The sequence below is a fragment of the Hemicordylus capensis genome, chromosome 6 (assembly GCF_027244095.1).
Source record: "Hemicordylus capensis ecotype Gifberg chromosome 6, rHemCap1.1.pri, whole genome shotgun sequence".
In the NCBI taxonomy this organism is placed as follows: Eukaryota; Metazoa; Chordata; class Lepidosauria; order Squamata; family Cordylidae; genus Hemicordylus; species Hemicordylus capensis.
The window spans coordinates 21258108-21283701 of record NC_069662.1 but is presented as its reverse complement, the minus strand read 5'-3'; the positions used below and the strand labels follow the sequence as shown (position 1 = coordinate 21283701).

The 25594-nt window shown below is 46.2% G+C and overlaps 1 protein-coding gene across 1 annotated transcript in view; it reads right to left on the bottom strand.

Moving 5' to 3' along the window:
* Positions 1-22333, bottom strand: part of LOC128330947 (immunoglobulin superfamily member 1-like) — a 28910-nt gene extending 6577 nt beyond the window's left edge. Inside the window, exons 1-3 of the mRNA XM_053264314.1 lie at positions 22259-22333; positions 2296-2617; positions 445-552 (exon numbers count right to left, since the gene is read on the bottom strand). Coding sequence (XP_053120289.1) covers positions 445-552; positions 2296-2617; positions 22259-22333 — 505 coding nt within the window. The remainder of the gene's footprint in view (positions 1-444; positions 553-2295; positions 2618-22258) is intronic.
* Between the last annotated feature and the right edge of the window lie 3261 nt (positions 22334-25594).

Here is a 25594-nt window from a genome sequence, read left to right as displayed (position 1 = left end):
TTCTTGCTGAGCCCCCTGCAGCCCTGCCACTGTTGCTCGGTTGCTGCCGTGATCAGCAGTGGCAGGGCTGTAGGGGACTTGGTGGGAACGGAATTTCTAACTGAGCCCCTTGCAGCCCCACCTCCACCAATTCTGGCTGCCCAGGGAGCAGGGCATGGAGGAGGGAGTGGCATAGCTCCCACTGCTAGGGTCAGCATCAGGGGTGTGGCCAGCTTTGCCCCTGCTTGAGCTGGGGTGGCCCACATACCTTCTAGCTTATCGCTGCAAACCTGAGGACTAGAAACTTGTTTCATTTTTAAGAGAAGAGATTTCCTAAGATAGGTGAAGCTTCCTAGGTGACACTTAGGTAGGTGTTCAAGCCCTCCACCTGAGGACTTTACTGCCTCCATTAGGCACAATTCAATCTCCATCATGAGGAAGCAACCAGCCAAGAGCCCCACTTACCTTTTTTCCTTTTCCTGTGCAATACAAAGGCCAAGGCAAGCAACAGCAGGAGGAGAAGGAGAAGACCTGCAGCACAACTTGCCCATATGATGGTTGTCATGGAGCCTTCTGTAAAACAGTCAATAACAATATCAATAAATAAATTGTACTTTTGATTGTGCATTGTTTTAATTCTATTATAAACTGCTTTGGGATTATTTTAAAGAAAAGGCATTATATAAATTCAACAATAAATAAATAAATACATACATACATACACACATACATACATAATAAATCAACACCTTGAAATGGACATGAAGAGAAGAGGATGGTGGGTTAGATGCTGCTAATGCTTATCTAACCACACACCTGTTCATCTCCCCAAGGCATGGCTTTCTTCTAGTGCCTTCACAATCATTTCTCCATCTATCGAACATTATCTACTTTTTTGGGCACAAACCTTTCCACCTATCCCAACTATGTGGTTTCTTCATTCACACAAACTCTGTAGTGGCCTGGGGCTGCATTACAGTGGGCCCACATCATCCATGAGCCACATGGTAGCTGGGACAGGAGGTGGTTGACAGAGGGTAGTGGTGGTAGCAGTGACTGCTGCCCACCCACTGCTTCTGCCAATCCCACTCCTCCCACCTTTGCTGGATTTGATAAGGAAGGGAATGGAGTGGAAGAGGAAATAGAGGAGAGGAGAGTGATGGCGAGATAACCTAGCTCCTCTCCTCTCCTCTCCTCTCCTCTCCTCTCCCAAACTCTGGGGGAGAAAAGGAAGTGGAGGAGAAGAGAAGAAAATGATAGTTTATTAGAATGTCTCCCTAACACTCTCTTCTCCATTTCCTCTTCTACTCCATCCTCTTCCTCCTTTTCAAATATAGTATGGGAGGAGGAGGTGGAGGAGGAAGAAGACTAGGAGGGGTTTTTCATGCCTCCTAGAGTACTTAAGGAAACATGACGTATACTTCCCTCCCCAAGTTCTATTTTTCCTAGGAGGGGGAGGGCCAAACATTGCAGCCTTAAGGAGGAAGGGGCAACATCTGGTGCCATGTGGTAAGAGGCAAGGCACACCAACAGATAGAGAGGTGGCATCTGGTGTCCTGCATCACATGACCAATATCTCGGGCTGTTCCTGCAACACAGGGAAGGGACTCCCACACTCTTTTATGCTACATGAAAGGACCTCATGACTGCCCAACTGCCCCCTTGAGATCTTTCACAAATTCTTCAGAACATGTTCCTATCATCTTTCCTCCCAACTGTTCTATTCAATGGATGCATTCATTTGGCCCCATCTTATCCTTCAACTCTCTTCCCTTCAAATACACTTGTCTCCATGCATTCTCTAGTTCATTTCATGAAAGGTTCATATAGCGAAGCAGAACAGAGAAAATACAGAGATAAGCCTCCACTGTGCAGGATTATTGTGCACCAGCATGGCTTCACACATCTGGCTCCAGGATTGTGTATATACCTTTGGACTATGGTTGCACTGCAAAAGCAGATTGCAGAATCTGGCTTTCCTTAGTGTAGATACCACCCCCCCAACCCCCCAACCCCCAAAAAACCCAACAGCAACAACTCCAGATATGACACATAACCCCAATGATCTCAATTTTGGGTTTGCATTACCATTTATAAGAATACTTAATTTCCATCTCACCTCGAGATAGAATCATTTTAATTTCTCATCCTACATTTAGCAAACTGATCACTCATTTCCTCCATACCTTACAATGTGGTTCCATGATGTCCCCATGGAAGCATTTGGTTGGCAGCAATAAGGGCAGAAGCATCTTATACACAGAGAGTGGGACTAGGAAGGCAGGAGAAAGACAGAAATCCAGCTGAGCTGCTCACCTCTTACCAGCTCCAGAGGCTCACTTGCCTCTGACCAGACAAAAGGGTTTTCTTTGAGGTGATATTGGCAGGTGTAGTTCCTTAAGTCCTCCAACCTCACCACGAATAAAGAGAATGCTGCTGTGTTTGTGTCTGGCTCTGCCGTCCTTGATGCTATCAGGCCCCTTGATTTGTGCAGGGAGAAGGTCAGACCATCCTCTGGCCCCTGACAGTCGATGGTGACATTCCAGCCTGGAGAACCCTCTTCTCTGGATCTCAGCTTGATGGAGGGTTTGGGGAGGCTGGGATCTAGGGGAGGAAAAATGCAATGAAGCCAAAGAGGCTCGTGTCATGTGTCCTCCAAACCACATATTCTGATGAATAAACCTATTTTCTGAGAACACTATTGAGCCCTGTGAATATTTTGAATAATATTCAAGTGTGGCGTGAGGGTGCCAGGGGGTGGGAGTCAAATGTCTGTTTTAGGTAATGCAGCTTTTCAGTTAGATTTACGGATGTGGAAGATGCAAAACCCACTTTAGTAACCTTTGTGAAAACAGAATGCAAGGAGTGAGCCAGATCTTCACCTGTGAACCAGATCTTCACCTGTGATGTTGATATATTGTTTGTCACTGAAATTGGAAAACTGTAGGTATGTTTTAACAAAGAGGACTTCATATACTATTTGTAAATTCTTGCTTTGCCAGCAAGGCCAGAGTGACTCTCCCTGCCTTTTAAAGGAAGAGAGACCCGCTCCTGGCCTTGCTGCCAATGTAGCGGGGCCAGTCTCCCTCCTGAACGGGGCCACAAGGCCCTGTTAGGGAGGAAGATCATGCCACCATGTTCAACATCAGATGCGGGGGTGTGGCTAGCCAGCCCCCGCGTCTGACATCAGACACGGGGGGCAGAGCCAGGGGGCTACGGCAGCGGATGAACACGGGCCGTCACTAGCTTCCCTCCGCCATTGATTGTGATTCATCCAAGTGTTTGCTTGGGAGATTAGTGTGTGCTGCGCATCTTAACTGCCTTACTCTTCATTGATGTAAATCTCTGGACACCAAGTTGTTTTTAATAGGGGGTTGTACAGCTTTAAGGCCATCAACATTCCCTATGCCCCCTGGCTCACTTCATCATGACCCCAAAGAGTGGCCAAGGGCTCTTTTCCTCCTTCCTCTCCATCCTCAGTGTTAAAGCAATGAGGGATGGGTAAAGGGGGAGTACTGAGTACTGACGCTGTCTGAGTACTCCCTTGAATGCTTCTCAGTATGAACCAAGTCTTGGGAGAAGTAGAATGCAGAGCTGCCATGCAGGTGCTTACCCTATGTCTTCACTCACAAAGAAGAAAGGGGCTCCTTTTTACAGAATGTTCAACATAAATATGGGAGGCACCGTGGCTTGGTGTACATTATTATGTGTACTCACAAAAATCCCTCCAGCACAGGCTGTTCAAGGCAGGGTAGCCCAGCTTTGTACCTTGTTCTTAACCAAGGTAGGAAGAGAGGAGAGCTCACCTGCCTTGCTTTTCTGGTGGTGTGGATCCACTTATCTTTTCTAGTAGCCAATGGGATGTAGTAGACCTAGGAAAGGTTTGTGGTGGCATCAACAGCAAGAAATGGTGGAGTGGATGGATATGAGATCCTGGAGATGGCAGGCCCCAGTGGCTCTGGCGGGGCTCCATGTCCTGTCATCACACAACACAGTTGACCACTGACAGCTACGCTTTTGAGCTGGAGGAGGGGAGAATGCTTGTGTGGGAGGCAGCATATGGTTAGGAGAGCAACCTCCATAAAACGTTGGGGATGGTATCTAGGTAGGGTCCTACAAGCTGCCACCTTGCATATGATCACCCTCCCCCCCTCCTACTTCAATGTTTGCAAGGACATGACCACCGATCAGGAGCATGCCTGGCCCATCTCCGACTCAGGCTGCACACTTCTCCTACCTTGCTGGCCATCAGGTGAACAAGCTTAATGAAGTACTGTCACCTTTGAAGATGGGATAATTCTAGATATGAGGATGAAAAGTGTTTGATAATACTATTTCAGACAATGATGGGTGAAACAGCCTCCTGTCTTAAAAGACAAAATCACTAAGACATCACCTGCTAACATATAGCCCTGGGAGAAGACAGCATTGCAGCAGAAATTTTTTGAAAACAACATTGCCTGGTAGGGTCTGGTAGTAGCCAAATTGTAGCCAGTCTGTCAGTCTTTATTGTTACGGTCATCGACCAGAACAAAAAGTATATTATTATTTATTTATTATTTATTTATTTGATTTATATACCGCCCTTCCAAAATGGCTCAGGGCGGTTTACAATTAAAATCTTGCCTATGAACTGGGAGGAAGTATATAGCCATCATAACAATATGATCGTGAGCCCTTTGGGGCAAGCCCTTCTATTCGCATTGTGTCTAAAGTGCAATGTACATAGATGATCCTATATAAACAAATACTTTAATACCACTACTAGTACTCCTCCTCCTCCTCCACTACTAGCACTACTAACACTACTGACACTACTAACACTACAACTACGGCTTCTGTCATATAGCAACTTATTCATGACCCATAACCTGCTGAATCCAGCCACAAAGGATATCGTTTCATATGCTAGTTGTAAATTGTAGGTATTGCTCATGATATTCATGTGTGACATAGAGTGGGAGGGTATATCTTCCAAAATGAATATACACTGGTATTTTAGCCAGTGCAGCTTTTACATTTGCTTTAGGGATGATGATGATGATCATGATGATGATGATGATAACAACAACAACAACTTTTAAAACATCCTCATTTCCATGTCATTTATGAAAATAGAATGCAAAGACTAAGTCAGGTCCTCACCTCTTACATAGATGCCTACTCCTTCACTGAGAACTAAACAAGGTTGGCCATAGCTTGTAGCGGGACAATATCCACAGTAGTAGGTTCCTGCATCTGACAGCTGGGCCTCCGAAATGGAAAATTCAGTACCATCCGCCTGTGCCTTCTTGACTGCTGATGACTTAGGAAATGAGAATTGATAGAGCAAGAACTCTGCTGGTGAGTAATTTTGACTCCTACAGGAGATGCTGACATTTCCACCCTGGGCAATCACTACACTCGGGTGCACCGAGATGGAGGGGATGAGATATGATCCTGATGTAGGAGAAGAAGAGTGAGATTTAGAAGGTGGGCAATCAATACAAGACTGACTCTGTGAAATGGGAGGTAGATGCCTGTTGCGGTCGGTGGTGGGTGGGGGAGGGACGGACACGAGACTGCCTGCACTCTGGAAGCACTCATTGAAGTCATTCACACATAATCACAATCTGGCTGCATTCGCATGTAACACATAAGTGCAGGTCCAGTGAAACCTGCAGTTCCGCTGCCAGCTCTGCAATCTTAACTGCCCCTGTCAGGTTCAAAGGCGCCTCTGTGCCTCTTCATCCTAAAAGAAACAACCAGCGGCCGCAGGTGGGCGCTGGGCGGTCGCTGATGCCTCCCCACTCGTGCCGCTGCCAGCCCTGCAAGGCACCTCTGTGCCTCTTTTTTTGGCAAAGGGGGATGGCGGGTCTGGTCACCACCTCTCCTGCTGTGGGCTCTGCACATTACAGGTAATTCAAGGGAGCCCCGATGCCTCTATGTTTTTTTAAAATTTAAAAATTATTTTTAAAATGAGGCTGTCCTCCCCCTTGCCCTATACTCAAATTGATTTGGGGAGATGATGATGATGATGATGATGATGATGATGATGTTGATGATTAATAATTCGATTTCTATACCACCCTTCCAAAAATGGCTCAGGGCAGTTTACACAGAGAAATAATAAATAAATAAGATGGATCCCAATCCCCAAAGGGCTCACAATCTAAAAGAAGCATAAGATAGACACCAGCGATGGTCACTGGAGGTACTGTGCTGGGGGTGGAGAGGGCCAGTTACTCTCCCCCTGCTAAATAAAGAGAATCACCACGTTAAAAGGTGCCTCTTTCCCAAGTTAGACTCGAATCTGGCTGATTCGATTCTACCTTGAATCTGATCACCCCTTTTAGGAGTGATGCAGTGGCCTTTTAAGGGTGATTTGATTTAAAGTCGAAACATTCGAAACAGCCCATTTTGAGTCGAAACTTTTCGAGACCAAAGCATTTTGCACATCCCTAGTTGCAGGAGGGCTCCCAGGGTGTCCCTGCCGTCCTTGCATCCGCATAAGCTTCCTTAGGGTGTCAGCCATTGCCTTTAAACTGTACCTTTGTGACCACTCTTGTTAATTTTCAACCTAAAATCTGCTTTTTCATGTTGCCCATGGATTATGTTGATCTTACTCGGTATGTTACATCTCCTTATCTGCTGGGACCCCAGGGCCCAGGGCAAAATATATGAGGCAATACAGCTTCTCTGTTAGATATACAGATGTGGGAAATCCAAAAGGCAGTTCGGTGACCTTTGTTATAACAGCCTGCGTAAAATGCTGGGGATGGTATCTAGGTAGGGTCCTACCAGCTGCCACCTTGCATATGATCACCCTCCCCTCCTCCTACTTCAATGTTTGCAAGGACCTGACCGCCGATCAGGAGCATGCCTGGCCCATCTCCGACTCAGGCTGCACACTTCTCCTACCTTGCTGGCCGTCAGGTGAACAAGCCTAATGAAGTACTGTCACCTTTGAAGATGGGATAATTCTAGATATGGGGATGAAAAGTGTTTGATAATACTATTTCAGACAATGATGGGTGAAACAGCCTCCTGTCTTAAAAGACAAAATCACTAAGACATCTCCTGCTAACATATAGCCCTGGGAGAAGACAGCATTGCAGCAGAAATTTTTGAAAACAATATTGTCTGGTAGAGTCTGGTAGTAGCCAAATTGTAGCCAGTCTGTCAGTCTTTATTGTTACGGTCATCAACCAGGACAAAAAGTATCTTGCTTATGAACCTGGAGGAAGTATATAGCCATCATAACAATATGATCGTGAGCCCTTTCGGGCAAGCCCTTCTATTCGCATTGTGTCTACAGTGCAATGTACATAGATGATCCTATATAAACAAATACTTTAATACCACTACTAGTACTCTTCCTCCTCCTCCACTACTAGCACTACTAACACTACTGACACTACTAACACTACAACTACGGCTTCTGTCATATAGCAACTTATTCATGACCCATAACCTGCTGAATCCAGCCACAAAGGATATCTTTTCATATGCTAGTTGTAAATTGTTGGTGTTGCTCATGATATTCATGTGTGACATAGAGTGGGAGGGTATATCTTCCAAAATGAATATACACTGGTATTTTAGCCAGTGCAGCTTTTACATTTGCTTTAGGGATGATGATGATGATCATGATGATGATGATGATAACAACAACAACAACTTTTAAAACATCCTCATTTCCATGTCATTTATGAAAATAGAATGCAAAGACTAAGTCAGGTCCTCACCTCTTACATAGATGCCTACTCCTTCACTGAGAACTAAACAAGGTTGGCCATAGCTTGTAGCGGGACAATATCCACAGTAGTAGGTTCCTGCATCTGACAGCTGGGCCTCCGAAATGGAAAATTCAGTACCATCCGCCTGTGCCTTCTTGACTGCTGATGACTTAGGAAATGAGAATTGATAGAGCAAGAACTCTGCTGGTGAGTAATTTTGACTCCTACAGGAGATGCTGACATTTCCACCCTGGGCAATCACTACACTCGGGTGCACCGAGATGGAGGGGATGAGATATGATCCTGATGTAGGAGAAGAAGAGTGAGATTTAGAAGGTGGGCAATCAGTATCAATGATGGGTGAAACAGCCTCCTGTCTTAAAAGACAAAATCACTAAGACATCTCCTGCTAACATATAGCCCTGGGAGAAGACAGCATTGCAGCAGAAATTTTTGAAAATAAAATTGTATGGTAGGGTTTGGCAGTAGCCAAATTGTTTGATTTTCCACCATAGGAATTAACTACCAACACCACAGTTCCTATTTTTAGTGGAGGAGATCAGAATTAACCTAACAAATATTGAACAATTAGTAGACTTTAGTGCTAACATTTATGCTAAGTTTCTTTTATGTAGACTTCAGACGGGAGCAGTGGCAAAAAATATGCATACATGCATGCATTTATATCTTATGTTTATATTCCACCTTTTGTTCAAAATAGCTTCAAGGTGATCTGCCTTCGAAGAAGAGCAGGTGGCTTTCAGGGTGGGGTTAGACTACTACAGAAGTTGAACAGGGATGCATTTTGACTCTTCCTTTGCCTTTCTTTGGCCCACTGCTGTATTCCCATACCATGAACATAGGAAGGTCCTTCTGGATTTGATTGGAAGCCCCTCTAGTCCAGCATCCTGTTTCCCATGATGGCCCACCAAATGTTTCTGGGAAATGTGGGATATACAGGCAAATAACCGTTGTTGCTTCCCAGTAATTGGCATCCAGCAGTATCTTGCCTATGAACCTGGAGGGAGTATATAGCCATCATGACAATATGATTGTGAGCCCTTTGGGGCAAGTACTTCTATTCTCATTATGTGTAAAGTGCAATGCACATAGATGATGCTATATAAACAAATACTTTAATACTTCAGTAATACTGGTACTCCTCCTACTACAACACTACTACTACTACTACTACCACCACTACTACTACTGTCATATAGCAACTTATTCATGACCCATACCCTGCTGAATCCAGCCACAAAGGATATCTTTTCATATGCTAATTGTAAATTGTTGGTGTTGCTCATGATATTCATGTGTGACATAGAGTGGGAGGGTATATCTTCCAAAATGAAGACGTATTTTAACTGGTATTTTAGCCAATGCAGCTTTTACATTTGCTTTAGGGATAACAACAACAACAACAACAACAATGTTTTAAACATCCTCATTTCCATGTCATTTATGAAAGTAGAATGCAAAGTCTAGGTCAGATCCTCACCTTTTACATAGATGCTTGCTCCTTCACTGAGAACTAAACAAGGTTGGCCATATCTTCTACTGGGACAATATCCACAGTAGTAGGTTCCCTCATCTGACAGTTGGGCCTTCGAAATGAAAAATACAGTACCATCCGCCTGTGCCTTCTTGACTGCTGACGACTTCGGAACTGAGCCTTGATAGAGAAAGAACTCTGCTCGTGGGTAGTTTTCATGCTTACAGAAGATGTTGACATTTCCACCCTGGGCAATCACCACACTTGGGAACACTGAGATGGAGGGGATGAGATATGATCCTGATGAAGGAGAAGAAGAGTGAGATTTGGAAGGTGGGCAATCAATATCAGGCTGACTCTGTGAAATGGGAGCTAGGTGTATGTTCTGGGTTGCGGGGGGGGGATGAGATTTACAGTATCGTAATTCATCCAAGTGTTTGCATGGGTTATTAGTTTGTGCTGTGCATGTTAACTGCCTTACTCCTCAGTTATGTAAGTCTCTGGTTGTCAACTTGTTCTTAAAAGGGGTGCAGCTTTAAGGCCACCAACACTGTCTTTGCCCAATGACTCACTTCAGCATGACCCTAAAGAGTGGCCAAGGGCTCTTTTCCTCCCTCCTTTACATTCCCAGTGTGAACAGGGATATGAGGAAGGGGGAAGAGTGCTGTCTGAGTACTCCTTTGAATGCTCCTCTGCATCAACTAAGTCATGGGAGTAGCAGAATGCAGAGTTGACATAAATCATGTTGTCAGGGAACCCCAATGAATGGAGAGGGAGGCGGACAAAGAGGGAGATTCAGCCGGAGCAGAGGGTGCCCAGTGTTGTCGCTTACCTCAGTTGGCAGCAGTGCTATGGTCCCTGCTGAACGGTGAGAGCTTGGCCAATCAGGGGAGGACTGTTGTGAGATGATCCATGCTGGGGAGAGAAGCTCGTGGAGCTCGGGAGCATCTCACAAGACTTCGGGCCGCTCTTGCAAGATCTCGCAGTGAGACTTTGGTCAGGCCCAAGATCTTGTGAGAATTGTCCCTGCTGTCAGGGACTGTATGCAAACGAGTCAACCAATGGAGAACAGCCGGCATAATGGGGAGGGCCCCAGCAGAAGTGCAGCCCTGTGATCCTTGGCAGCCTGAACCTTGGCCTCCACTGACAAGGGCCCTGTGAGGTAACAGGCCCAGGGAGCATTAGGAAGGGCCAGGCAAACTCTGAGGCCTGGCTGGATTCTGGTACAGAGGCAAGAAAGGTCCCTAATGCAGTCACCTAGTCCAAGGAGGCTCCACATGTGTCACAGAGTCTCTGGTAATGTTCTTGGGGAGCATAGGAGTGCAGGTGCTTTCACTAGATCTTATCTCACATGGCAGAAAGAGGCCTGTTCACACAACTGAGACCTGAAATGGATCCTATGGGCATTTTGGTCAAAGGATAAAAATTTCTTTGAAATCTCTTGTTTGTCCAGTTCTTTCATGGGTTGGGCGATAGGTAATATTTATTTTTATTTATTTATTTATTTTTGCATTTATATACCGCCTTTCATTAAAAAGATAACCCCAAGGCGGTTAATACTCATAATACTCATCATGCCCTACCACACAACCCACTTTGGTATCTCTAGGGGTTACCCATGGGGAAGAAGGGGGTGTTTTGAGTTTCCCAGTTGTTCCCTATGGCTGGAACAAGCTGCATTCACAGAGTGCACAAAGGTTTTGCATTGCAATTTGCAATGCATTTTGAAACACTGTCTTGAAAAACACTGCATGTTACAAGCACACAGTAAAAGGGAATCTGCCCCTCCCAACACTGAAAAACACACACATTTCAAACACAGTCTAAAAAAGAATCACCAACCCCAAATCCACTGCCAGCCACAGTGCCTGCACAGCAGTAAGATCATTGACACAAGTTGCTCTCTCCTACTCATTTATGACTCTTTACTTCAGCATTGCAACAACTGCCACAGCAGCAGCATCAAGCATAGCCATAAGCTTAACAAGCCAAAACCAAGGGCAGTCACGGGAATTAACCAATGCAAAAAAGGAAAAAACCCACCCGTGGCTGAGGCAAAACGTGTGTGGCCACTGCTTTGATGTAGCCAGTCAGGGACAGTCAGCTTAGGGCCTTGTCCGCCTCATTTTTGTTGCTTTGCAGCCCCACATTTGTTTTGCCCTCTGTCATCTCCATTAGACTGTTTTTTGTTACTATCCTTTATGTTCCAAGTATTAGCTGTCATCTATAATCTTTGGCTTTAGTTATCATTCTTCCAACCATTGTTTTGGTGGGTTATTAGTACATATTTTTAATGTTGCCATATTCTAATAAATGATTTCCCACACACTTTTTGCCTCAGCCACGGGTGGGTTTCCCCCCCTCTTTTTTGCATAAGCTTAACAAGAGCAACTTCCTCCTTTGGGCTCCTCCCTCTCTCCCCCCTTCTCTGAACTATTAGGGGCACAGCTGCTCATGACAACACTTGATTTGTATGATAACAAGCAAACCAAGACGCAAGGAAATTGCAAGCCAATTGGAAATCTGTGCCAGAAAAGCAACCTGCAAGGGAAAAACAGGCCTCCAAAATGGCACTCAAAACATTTTGACTTCAAATTTATTTTATTATTTATTGGAACTTCTTATATACTGCCTCCTCTAAAGACTCTAGTCAGTGAACAACAGAAATACCAACAACAATCAATTAAAAAAAATATTAAAGGGCAAATGCCTGGCGAAACAGGTGGGTCTTTAGAAAGGCCTTAAAAGCAGCCAGGGAGGGGTTTGAATGAATCTGGGGGGACGAGTATTCCATAGAAGAGGGGTAGCCACAGAGAAGGCCCTCCTATGGGACCGGACATCATGCACTACACCAGGGCCCAGGACACTAAAGAGGGCCAGATGAGAAGACCTCACAGGACAGTATACAACTGGCTGAGAGAGGCGATCCCAGAGATATACAGGTGCTAAGACCATAAGGGTTTTGTAGGTGAGAATCAGCACCTTGAATTGGACCCGGAAGTGAACAGGCAACCAGTGCAGCCACTGTAACAGAGGTTGACACTATCAAAGCTATGGCCACCTATGAGGCAGCGGGCTGCTGCATTCGGGACTAGTTGAAGCTTCCGAGTCATTTTCAAAGGCAACCCTAGGGAGAGCACATTACAGAATTCCAAACGAGAGGTAACAAAGGCATGAGTTACTGTTGCCAGGGACTGCTGGCTGAGGAAAGGCCATAACTGGCGAACCAGCTGAAGCTGGGCAAAGGCACCCGTGGCCATGGCCTCCACCTGTTGTTCAAGTAGGAGCCGCAAGTCCAGGAGGACCCCCAGATCACGAACCATCTCTCTCAAGGGAAGCACAACCCCGTCAAGAGATAAACTCACACACGGCCATTGGCCAGATCGCAAACTGAACAAGAGCAACTCGGTCTCAGAGGGTTTGAGCCTGAGCTTGACCCTGAGCCCACCCAGGTCCTGACAGCCTCTAGGCACTGAGCCAGCACATGAACAGCATCACCTGTTTGGCCAGGGGTAGAGATACAAGGGAATGGGACAACTCTCTGCGGCCAACTCACTATGGGACAGCTCAACACGGCTGACTCACTGCAGGGACAACTCAATGCAAATCTCTGACTATTATGAACAGCTTGTTTCAGGCCACAGTCCTCTGGTCAAGTTGAAGAAATACCGCAAAGCAGACGAGCGTCTTTCAAAGATTTGGAGATTCGCATTGAGTTCTCCCTGCAATGAGTCGGCTGTGTTGAGGTGTCCCACAGTGAGTTGGCCGCAGAGAGTTGTCCTATTCCCCCCAATTGACACCGACTGGAATCACCCAGTGAGGTAGGACCTGAACCACTGAAGAACAGTGCCCCCAAGACCCAGCCCACTTAAGCGCTCCAGAAGGATAGCATGGTCAATGGTATCAAAGGCTGCTGAGAGATCAAGAAGAACCAAAAGAGGTGGGCTTCCCACATCAAGGTTACGATACAGGTCATTCAACAGGGCGGCCAATGCTGTTTCAGTGCTGTACTGTGGCCTAAAACCTGACTGGCAAGGATCCAGGAAATCAGTCTCCTCCAGGACTCTCATCAACTGAGTACAAACCACCTTCTCCAAAATCTTACCAAGGAAAGGAAGATTGGAGATTGGATGATAGTTATCCAGATTGTCAGGGTCGAGAGAAGACTTCTTCAGCAGCGGGCAGACCACCACCTCTTTAAGCGCTGATGGAACAAACCCCTCCTGAAGAGAGGAATTAACCATCTCCCGAAGCCAGGAGAGAACATTTCCCCTCTCAGCCCTAACGAGCCGGGAGGGACAAAGGTCCTTGTTCTGGGCCACCCCAGTACCCCGCAAGTGCAGTTATGGGGCTGCTGAAACCTCTATTCTTCCCTATGGAGAAAAACCTTAAAGACACTTGGGGGGTGCTGAGGTGGCCCAGAGTGAGTGGTGGTCTAGTGCACAGAGGGTGCCAACCACCCCCATGGGTTGCTAACCCATGGGGTACTGGGTTTTGTTGTTTCTGAGGTGTTCTGAGTGTAGATTCTTTGGTAGCATATAAGATTTTCAATGACAAACCATGAATCCACTCTCATCTGCTAACCTTAAAGACACATAAACTTCAAAAATCACTTAAAAACCAGCCCTTTGCCCAATTCCTTTCAAATAATTCTGATAGCTTCCTTGCCCCCCTTGGGCACTACCACCCACCTCACTCTGCTCTAGGCCAGTGTTTCTCAACCTTTTTGGAGTCAAGGACCGCTAAATTCTTCGTGCAGAGTTTCAAGGACCGCTACATTCTTCATGTGCAGTTTCCTGGACCAGCAGTTAGTAAAGGGGTTTCAAATCTATCTATCTGTCTATCTATCTATCTATCTATCTATCTATCTATCTATCTATCTATCTATCAGACTTCTATACTGCCCAAAACTTGCATCTCTGGACAGTTTACAATTAAAATAATATAAGCATTAAAATAATTAAATTTGGAATCTTTTGCAAACATGGAATATTAGGGATTCTCAACCTTGGGTCCCTCAGTTAAACTCCCACAACCCCCAACCACAATGGCATTTGGCCATTATGGTTGGGGATTATGGGAGTAGAAGTCTACCAACGTCTGGGTACCCAAGGTTGAGAACCCCTGAATCTAAAAGCCTGGGTGAACAGATTTGTCTGCAGTATGTCTTCAGTATGTACGGGGTGGGGGTGGAGGTGCTTGTGATTACTCAATGGAGAGGGGATGTTGGGCCATTAGAAAAATTCAAAAGCTACATGTGGCCAATGAAAACAACACACAAGCAAGCTTTTGAATTCCTCCAAATGCTTCATCAGGCTGGATGTCAAGCAAAGCAAAAAGGAGGTGAGGAGAGGAGAGCTGGGCAGGTTCAGTAGAGCCGGAAATCTACAGTTTAACCCTCTCATGATGGAGGTGGAGTTTTAGCAGGAGTTGTGTACTCGCAGGGCCGGATCCAGACGACGTTAGTCATGACCACCCACTGAAATTAATTTAGTCATCTCTCATTTGTGTCAATGCTGCTTGGTCATGATCACCTTACTTGATCTGGATCCTGCTCTTAGATGTGCACTTTGTGAGGCGGACCTAATGAAACCTGTGCAGCTCCTCCAAAACTCCTTAAAAATGGTTACATGACAGGTGCTGGGAATTGGGTTTTTTTTAACGGTGAAAGAAAATGTGAAGAAGAGCGGTGGGGACCTGGCATTAAAGGGAAGGGGGTGATTCCGAGATGGCGGAGGGCGTGGGGCGTTGTAGTGGTGGATGCCTCATTTTCCTTGCTGGGGAGACGAGGCACTGTTCAGGGTGGGTGAGGCAATGGTGCACCAGACCGCACTCGGAAGGTCGCCTGGGTCCAAGAGCTGCCACCACTGTGCTTGCGCACCAGAGTGTAGCAGGTGTTCCCCCATCCTCTCTCACAACGCGCGCTTCTGTGTCCCCCTCCCAACTCCCCTTCGTGTGCCAATCACACCAGCCTGCCTTTGGGGCCACGCAGCTCATGTGGTACCACATGCTGCCTGCGCATACCTGCGAGGTGAGCCAAGGCAGCCCTCCTCCCTCCCTCCTCTGCTTAGCCCTCACCACGGCATGATCCCGGCCAGAGGTTGTCCCCTGCACCCGGCGAGGTCATAAAGGGGACCGCCGTCTTCCACCGGCGGTGCAGACCAGGGGGTTATAGGGGGCCGAGGGACCACAACACCCCACCAATGCAAGAGGGAAACAGCGTTTCCTCTCAAGGTGCCTTGGCCGCAACAGGCAGCTGGTTTTAAATCGGTTTGGATCAGACACGAATCGTGTTGGGCATCAAATATCCAGGATCACTTCATTCCAGTGCCATTCAACCAATGACCCTTTTGCATGAACTCACAAAATGGTTAATTTGCCTGTTCCCCACACCATGCCACCTCCCTCCGCCGCTTAGCCCTCCTTGGTACGCATGCTTGCTTCCCCTCCCCCGAGGAAGGTCCACCTGGACTCCCTTTCTGCAAAGCCCGAGCCAAGGCGGCCCTCCTCCCTCCCTCCACCACTTAGCCCTCAACACGGCATGATCCCGGCCAGAGGTTCCACCCCCGGCGAGGTCACAAAGGGAACCGCCGACTTCCACCAGCGGTGCAGACCAGGGGGTTACAGGGGGCAGAGGGACCACAACACCCCACCGATGCAAGAGGGAAACAGTGTTCCCTCTCAAGGCGCCTCGACCACAACAGGCAGCTGGGTTTCAATCAATCAACCTTTGGCTGCAAACAATGAGCATGCAAGAACCAGCAGCCCTTCAAGTGGCACCCACTGCCATACCTTTTCCTCCATGCCCCTGCACCGCATACAGTTTGAAGCTGTAAAGATAGGGAATAAGATAGCTGTAGGAAGATCTCAGCAGCCCATGGAGGCAAGGCACAAGAAGGTGATACTCTTCCTCTTCCGTGCCATGTGCAAAATTGAGGAAGTGAGTGCCTTGATTGCAGTTGGGGGGGGCGGGGGGGTTGACTCCCAGTCAGGGACCGACACTCAACCCTTCGGGGACCGGCAGCGGTCCAGGGACCGGTGGTTGAGAAACTCTGCTCTAGGCCACCCCTTTGCCCCCAACGTGAAGCTATACATTTGCTGTAATCCTCATTATTCTCTATGAGGAATTCCAAAATACTTTAAAAATCCACCAATAATCAGAGGAGTGTCTGATTGCCTTGGGGTTTTGTGGGTGGTAGGCAACCCTGGGTTCCTACCACCCACCCCACATTTGTACCCCTAGATGCTCCACAATAGGGGATAATGGGCTGGTTTGTGTCCCATTATACCCTATGAGAAAAATAATTAAAAATATTTCAAATATTCATAAAAAAATTGTAGGAGTGTCCGATTGCTTTGGGGTTTGGATGGTTATTGGCACCCATGGGTGATCCACAATAGGGAATAATGGGCTGGTTCTATTCCCATTATACCCTATGAGAAAAAATAAAAATAAAATTCTAAAATTCATAAAAATCGTACGAGTGTCCAATTGCTTTGGGGCTTGGGTGGTAGGTACCCATGGGTGCCAGCTACCACCACAACCACCTTTCGAGGTTCTAACCAGTTCAAATAGAACCACCCCCTGTTTGGTTCAAATTCGAACCTACGGCTCGAACCTGATGGCTGGTTTGGTTCAAATTCGAACCTTCGAACCGAACCGGTTTGAATTTGAACTAGTTCGAATTCAAACCAGTTTGCACATCCCTATTGGTATTCAGCAGGGAATATATAAACATCATAACTAGTAGCCATTGATAGACCGGTCCTCCATGAAATTTTATAATCCTCGTTTAAAGGCATCTGAGCCTATGGTCATTGTCACAACTTGTGGCAGCAAATTCCATAATTTAATTAAATTTTGTGTGTATACTGTACTGTACGTTCTTCCTCCCCACCCCCCATTCTGAATCTCCTACTAGTCAATTTTATTGCATGACTCAAACTTCTGGTGGTAACTTGCACATAAACCTTGATCATGTCCCCCACTTAGCCACCATTTTCTACAGTAAAACAACTCCAATGCCCACCTTTTGTCGTAAGGAACATAGGAGGAAGCTGCCTTATACTGAGTCAGATCATGGATCCATCTAGTTCAGTATTATCTACACTGACTGGCAGCAGCTCTCCAAGGCAGGAGGCTCTCCTAGCCTGGAGATGCCAGGGGATGAACCTGAAACCTTCTGCATGCAAAGCAATACTCTTCCACTGAGCCATGGCCCCATCCCCTTATTAAGGAAGGAATTCCTGGCCCCTGATAATTTTAGATGCAATTTTCTGCATCTTTTCCAACTCTCCATTATCCTGCTTGTGATGCAATGAGCAGAACTGTACACGATATTCTAAGAGTAGCTGCTCCACAGATTTGTATATGGGCATTAAGATATTGGCAGATCTATATTTGATCCCTTTTCTAATGACTCCTACAGCAGGAGTAATTACCGTGGTAGGAGGCCTACCATGGAAAACACCTTCTGAACAATTGCCACATGCAGGGTTGATTTTTTCAGTTAACTGTCCAACACAAACTCAGGATGTTTCACTTGATTGGTCACCACCGTTCAGACCTCATCAGTGCACATGCGAAATTAGGATTTCTTGCCTCACTGTAGGGACATGCACAGGCCTTGCCAGGCTGAAATCCGAACCGCCCCTGCCCAGGTCCAGTTTGATTGCTGGACCAGTTTGAACTCGTTTGTGGACTGGATCGGGGGTGAGGATTCCCCTTTACTCATAAAGGGCAAGGGTGGGCTTCACTAGACCTAAAGCAGGCAGGAGGGGAGTCAGGAGTTCTTTCAGGAGTACTTACAGGGAGCATCGGTGGCAGCATCAGGGACAGTGGTGGATTCCCACAGCCCCCACCGGCCAACCCAGAGTAGGGGAGACTGGTGGGGGTTGTAGGTAGACCTCCACTGCTATCTCCACTGCAGATGCTTCCTGCAAGTTTCCCTGACTCCCCTCCAACCTGCCCTATCCTTAATGAAGCCCCCTTCACTCTTTACTCATAAAGGGGAATCCACACCAGATTCCCCGTTACAAGTGTAGCCCCAAACTGGTCCAAACCAGTCTGGTTTGAACCGGGGCTGGTCCAGTTCAAACTTGGACTTGGGGGCCGGTCTGGTTCGAACACGGACCGGTTCACTCACCCCCACCTCATTGTATATTACCTTGCACTTACATACATTGTACCGCATTTGCCATATTACCTGTTCACCCAGTTCAGAGAAATCCTTTTGGAGCCCTTTGAATTTTAGTTTTATACTTTTTAAAGCACAGCCTAAAGAGAATACTTGTATATTCTTCTTCAGTTTATCCTGCCTCAACTCCCCTCACCATCTCCCCTGTTGTCTCCCTTGAGTCAGTCTTACTCCCTTTGGGGCACAGACCTCTCTTTTCATTCTGTGTAAAATGCAATGTGCATAGATGATGCTAGGTCAACAAATACTTTAATACCACAACTGGTACTGCTACTCCTACAATTTGCTGCTGCTGCTACTACAACTACTATCACATAACAACTTATTCACTACCCATACCCTGCTCATTCCAGCCACAAAAGATATTGTTTTCATATGCTATTCGTAAATTGTCTGTGTTGCTCATGATATTCATGTGTGACATACAGTGGGAGGGAAGCTCTTCCAATCTGAATATAAAGTAGTATTTTAGCCAATACAGCTTTTACTTACTCTCTCTCTCTCTCTCTCTCTCTCTCTCTTTCTATATATATATCCTTATTTCCTTGTTATTTATGGAAGTAGCATGCAAAGACTGAGCCAAGTCCTTACCTCTTAGTACGTAAATGTATACTCCTGTACTGAGAAGTAAACAAGATTGGCCATCGGCTGGGCAATATCCACAGTGGTAGGTTCCTTCATCTGAGTGTTGGGCCTTCAAAATGGAAAATATGGCAACATCTGCCTGTGCAGTCTTGATGGCTGATGACTTCCGAACGGAGTATTGATAGAGAAACAACGTTGCTGGTGGATAGTCTTTGCCCTTACAGGAGAAGCTGACATTTCTGCCCTCGACAATCACCACACTGGGGCTCACTGAGATGGTGAGAGAATACTGTGCTGAAGAAGGAGAAGGAGAAAGAAGAGTGAAATTTGGAAGGAGGGCAATCACTAACAGCTTGACTCTGAGAAATGGGAGATAGTGGCATGTTCTGAGGGAAAACACAAGATCCACAGCGTCAAGATTCATCCAAATGTTTGTTTGGGAGTTTAGTTTGTGGTGCATATGATATCTGCTGTACTCCTGATTTATGTAAACCAGCAACTGGTTTTTAATTAACATAGTTTTAATTGTTTTAATGCTGTTTTAAAATATTGTTTAAAATTTTTAAAATTGTTGTAATGTTTTAAACTTTTTGTTTTAACTAATGTTTTACTTTCTGTTTCTATTTTGTTGTAAACCGCCCATAGAAGTAAGTTTTGGGCGGTATAAAAATATGTTAAATAAAATAATAATAGGGGTCTATACAGCTTTAAGACCATCTACATTGCCTACGCCCACTGATTCACTTCAGCAGGACCCCAAAGAGTGCCCAAAGGCTCTTTTCCTCCCTCCTCTCTGTTCCCAGTGTTAACAGCAACAGGGGCATGGGGAAGGGGGAGAAGAGTGCTGTCTTGTGTCTCCCTCAAGTGCTCATCAACATAAACGAAGGAGTGAGATAAGAAGAATGCAGAATTGACATACACCATGCATTACAGAGTCTCTGGTAGTGTTCATGGGTGGTTGGTACATCTGTGTTTTGCCAATCTTATCTCACAAGGTAGAAAGTGCCTGGAATGCAGAACTGGATGCATGAATTGCCATATTGGGATCAGATAGGAAAACTGTAGAAGCTGGACTGAATCTCTGGGCTACACATTGCCTATCTTTACTTTACATTGATAAACAACTTCAAAGGGTCTTGGGAGCTTGGGTGAATGACAGGCACATTGAGTCAATGGGATTCATCCTGCCTGGGTTCCTCAATCCACACTCCTGTGTGCCAGTTTCTTTGCTGCTTGCCATTAATCCAAATAAAGTATCAAGAAAAGCAGGAGTAGCCCAACAACCATGACAAAATCATCGAACTGCCAATTGACCAGGATATAAGAGCCTGTCCTCTGCCTTTAACAATAGCTTGAACGAGCAAGTAAAGTTTTTTGTGGCATGAAGGTCAGTGCTTCCTTTCTTGAGGGAAAGCTGGGAGGGCAGTTAATAAAATCCACGAGCCCATCCACTGGGTTACATCCAGATTTGCCAAACAAAAGGAGTCCTGTAGCCTTCTTAAAATTGCTGCCAGGAGCTTCATCACAAAAGGCAAGGGGGCCACGCCACTCTGCCTCCAACCTCAATAATTCAAGCAAAGAATGTGGAGCTAAACATGATCACATCTTCCTTGCTAAAGAACAAGATGTGTTGGAAGGCATGGCTTCAGAGGCCAGCTGATAACTTAGCAATCCTATAAAACTAGGTACTAAAACTTCGAACACCCCATGAGACTTACTACCTTGTTTGGCACCATTCTAAGGGATCTGTGATCAGGAGCAAGCACCTGACCACACTGCAAGATTCCTTTGGATTCAGACTAGGGGTACCAATGTCCACCTAGGTTAGTCAGAGGAGGAGAGGACTCCTGCATCTGCAACACTTGTACAGAGCAGGGAAAGTTGGCAGGCACCTTTGGTCATCATGAAGGGGTCAGAAAAGCAGGTTTGGTTTGGGAAGGCTATGGCATTAATATTATTATTTATTTATTTGATTTATATACTGCCCTTCCAAAATGGCTCAGGGTGGTTTACAATTAAGTAAGTAAGTAAGTAAGTAAGTAAGTAATTAAGTTTACAATCCAAAATGGCTCAGGGAGGTTACAATCGCATTAGCTCCCGTTCTGCCCCCCTCCCCGCCTCAAGACTCATAATCTTTTCTTTTTCAACACTCACCTTTAGCCAACCCCAAGTGCTCAGCCAGACACCATCCTGGAAAGGAAATGAGTTCATTAGTAGCAAACTATCTGAGCGACAGGAATCAAAAGAGGGTCTCCGCTCCTCCCACCCTGCCACTGCACACGCTCTGGTCTCACTGCCCACCCATCTGGAAGACCAACCGAGAAAGAGGATGTTGAGAGAGAGCCTCATCATGTTGACAGCTCTGTGGGCAGCAGCAGGGTCCTGCTTGACCACAGCTCTGCTGTCTCTCACAGGAAGATCTCATCCGAGAAGACTGCAGCTTGGGACTGCAATACAGTTCTTCTCTGTCATGTGGAAGCTTTTTGGAAATGGTGATGTAATTCACCACAGTCAACACCCTACACTGATCAACCACTTCCCCTTTTGTGCAGCTGCAACAGCGAGACACGAGGAAATAACCATGTTAATATGCCATGTCATGACAATTCAGCCTGGAATTGTCTCTCTGCTTTATGATTCTTTCTAAACATAGGAGAGGATTCTTCCACCAAACTTTTGAGGTTATAGGAATTTCCTTTCATTTGACTGGGACATCAGGGCCAGGGAGTACTTTGGATCTTGCTTCACCTTCTGCCTCCAATCACACCACCAACCAGATCTCACTCAAAGGTAGTGGTGTGCATGGAACTGCAGAGCTGTGGTCCAACGCTGGGGGTGTGTGTGTGCTCCCTCTTTAAGGGCAGGGGACGGTACACTTACCCCTCCCACTGCTTTCCCCCAGCCGGTGCTCTGTTAATTTGCCAAAATCCATGGGGCAGCAGTGTACCTCCCTGCTGCCCCTCCCCATTGCTGGCCGGGAAAGCAGAAGTATAGTCTGCGTGTGCGCCCGCTGCCGCATGCACGCCACACCTGTCACACGTCACACACGCATGTCGTGTGTGTGACGTGTGCATGCGACGTGCAACATGTGTGGCGGGCATGCTCGTGCGACAGCGGGCGCATGCACAGACTATACTTCCACTTTTCTGGCCAACAATGGGGGAAGGGGCAAGGAGTAAGCTGCCGCCCCATAGATTCTGGCAAATTAATGGAGTGCCGGTGGGGGGAAAGTGGCGGGAGGGGTAAGTGCACCCTCCCCTGCCCTTAAAGAGACACACACACACCTCGGCGTCGGACTGGTGGATCTTCGAACTGGTTCGGAGGCCCATAAAGGGCCTCTGTACCGGTTCTGTGTACATGCCTACTCAAAGGTGACCCCAAGAGCAGAGTCTCCAGTCAAGTTCATATGGGAGCAGATGGTCCTTGAAATAATCAAATTTTAGAATGTTTAGGACTTCAGAGGCCAATACCAGCACTGTAAACTCAGTCCAGAAACACATTTGGCATCTAGGGTAAAATCATTGTTGTTTTAGCCATTGGCCTCACCCACACTGGTACTCTGGCACCAACTGAAGTTGTATTCTGCACCAGCTGAAGCTTCCAGACATGCTACAATGGCAGCCCCATGTAGAGAGTATTGCAGTAGTCTAGTCCACAGCCACAAGTAAATGTAGGTTCCTTGATGTCTGAATCTGTTAAGAGGTTTTCCCCCAAAAGGAAAACCTTCGGGAGTCCCTTTGTAGGAAAAACCTTTAGTTCTTAAAGGTTATGTTTCTTTGCATCTTACAGTCGAGCTCCTGGCTGGGTCAGGAGCATTGCCAAAACTAGCTAAAATGTTGGGTGAGAGGAATGTCAAATACTGTCAGGGGTACTCAAGGTCAGTAAACTTTTTTTTTTTTTGATGAAAACTAAATGGATTCCCATTTTCTTCTGGTATTCCACTTTTGGCCCTTGCTGATGCGGGATCAGACCACACAGTCCTTCTAGCTTGGTTTGGCATTTCTATGGCCACTTTGCTAAAGAGCAGAAGGATGTAACCTTATTTATTTATTTATTTATTTATTTATTTATTTATTTATTTATTTAGCACATTTCTATACTGCCCAAAATGCAAGTTCTCTGGGCTGTATACAAGACAATAAAAAGAACCAATAAAAAGATTAACACTTATGAACCATTAAAATTTAAATTGTTAAAACTATTAAAACACAATTAAAACACAATTAAAACAGTATCTAATTAAAAGCCTGGGTGAACAAATGCGTCTTGACTTCCCTTTTAAAAGCTGCAAGAGATGAGGAGGCTCTTATTTCAGCAGGAAGTGTGTTCCAAAGCCTCGGGCTAGCAATGGAGGAGGCCCGTCCCTGAGTAGCCACCAGATGAGCCAGTGGCAACTGTAGACCAACCGCCAGAGAGTAGCGGTGGTGAAGAGAATATCTTCTTGTTCCGTTCCCCAAGGCATAAAGATGTTGGTAGGTTTAAGGTATGCTACCAAGACAGCCCAAGATATGTGTGTGTGCCTGAGGTGAAAAATTAAAATGGCACCATGTGACAAACCAACATTTGATAACCCTGATGATGAACTCTCCAGTATACAAGAATTCCACTAATATTTTAATTTGTGCTGTCTATTTGATTCCAGTTCTAATTACATCTCAAGATCCCTCTTTGATAGGTGATATTGGAATGCCTTCCCAGAAGACTTTCGCCATGCTCCCATCCTCCATGTTTTTAAGCAACAACTGAAGACACATCTTTTTAGAGAAGCTTTTACATGTTTTATCCACTGCTTATATCCTGTAGATTTCCTAGTGCTTAGCTTTTATCATCAACACATTTTAAAATTTTGTCATTTTAATTGTGGTTTTAGGTTGATCTTTTTAAAAAAAAAAATCAATACATTTTAAAAATTGTTTCCTAATGTTTCCAATTTATTATGGTTGGAAGCTGCCCCTATAAATAGTACACTGGAAGGGAGGGTATAAATACTTTAAATACATACATACATACATACATACATACATACATACATACATACATACAGTAGTTTTGGATGAAGGAGATAACCAACACTGAATAAAAGGCGTATATATTTGTAGCGGCTTTATTTTTGCTTTCAAAGCTCTCTAACTGTTTACAGATTCTAGTGTAAATCAGGAGCTATCGTTTAACTTTCGAATTTGCTTTATTCTGCTTCAAAGGAGTGGCTATCAGTTTCTGGCTGAGTGACTCCCCATAGTCACTCCCAACCAGATTGCCCGCTTCATATATGCCTTTCCTAGTGAACAATTATCACACATAAAATAATTCTCTTCACTTTCATGGATTATCAGATGCTGAAATTCTTCAGTTACCAAATGTGGTTCTGGGGCTAATACTTGGCAGCAGGGGAGCACATTCTCATGTGAGGGGCAGAGGTCTCTGGTCATGAGTGGTCTGGCACCGTTGCATTAACAGCTCCTAGTGCTGCACGGCATGGCATACAATCGGTATCAAGCTTGATTACCCTATTTGATGCCCCTTGCCTTCCCCCACTGCATGGCTGCCCAGAAAAACCATTTCCCCCTTCCTCCATACCCACCACCCTGAGCATAGGGGGACCCACAGGCCCACGTGAATCCACACTGGGACGATTCAAGCTCCCTGCACACCTTCAACCCCCCAGTGCAGTCTGTGCTGCACAGGATGAGTCTTGGTGGTATGGGGTGGGGATCCCATCTGCTTGGCGGCCCCATCTGACCCCCACATCACTGGTTGCGCTCCCCGCCACCCCCAAGGGGGAACTGATTGCATCTGCAAATCCCCAACTCCCCCAAATCACTCATTGCCCTCCATGCCACATGCAAGGGGGATCCCATGTCCCTTCCTTCCTTATCCAACACCCCTAGGCCCCCCCAGCACGCCCCACAAGGGGCATCTGATTGCATTCCCTGCTACACCAAACCCCACAAACCGCTCGTAGCCCTCCATGCCACATACAAGGTGGATCCAAAGTCCTTCCTTTCCACATGCAACACCCAAAAGATGCTTGCTGCCCTCCCTGCCACTCTCCCTGCCACTGGCCAGGTGTGAGTGGGGAACATCCACTTTCATTTGGAAGGAACACAGTGGTTTGATAAAGGAAGGTTCAACTTTATTTGACAACAATAAACTGGCAGCAGCCCTTTCATTTAGCAAGATGGGGGCAGATGCTTGCAATCTCCTATCCCCTTGCTGCCACAGGTGTGGGCAATGGCCCTATGAATCTATCAGTGGTTAACAGGGTGGCAAGCCATTCTAGCACCACGCACTTGCCCACCTTGGTGGTGGGCCAGGGGAAAATGTTCCCAGGCATGATTTGCGAAGGCCATTCTCACAGCCTGTGCCACCCTTGTCCCGCCAGCGATCCTCAGGAGCTGCGCCACCTGGCCCACTGGCACATCATCCCCAACTCTTCTGCCACCCTCCTTGCCCTATGGATGTGCGGCTGGATCCACAAGCTCCTCCTGCGGGACATCTCCACTCGTCTCACAGATATTGTGGAGGATGCAGCAGGCTGCAAGCACGTTGGGCACAAGATACTCCTCCACATCAAGAAAGGTGTAGAGTGCACATCAGCAGGTCTTCAGCATCCTGAATGC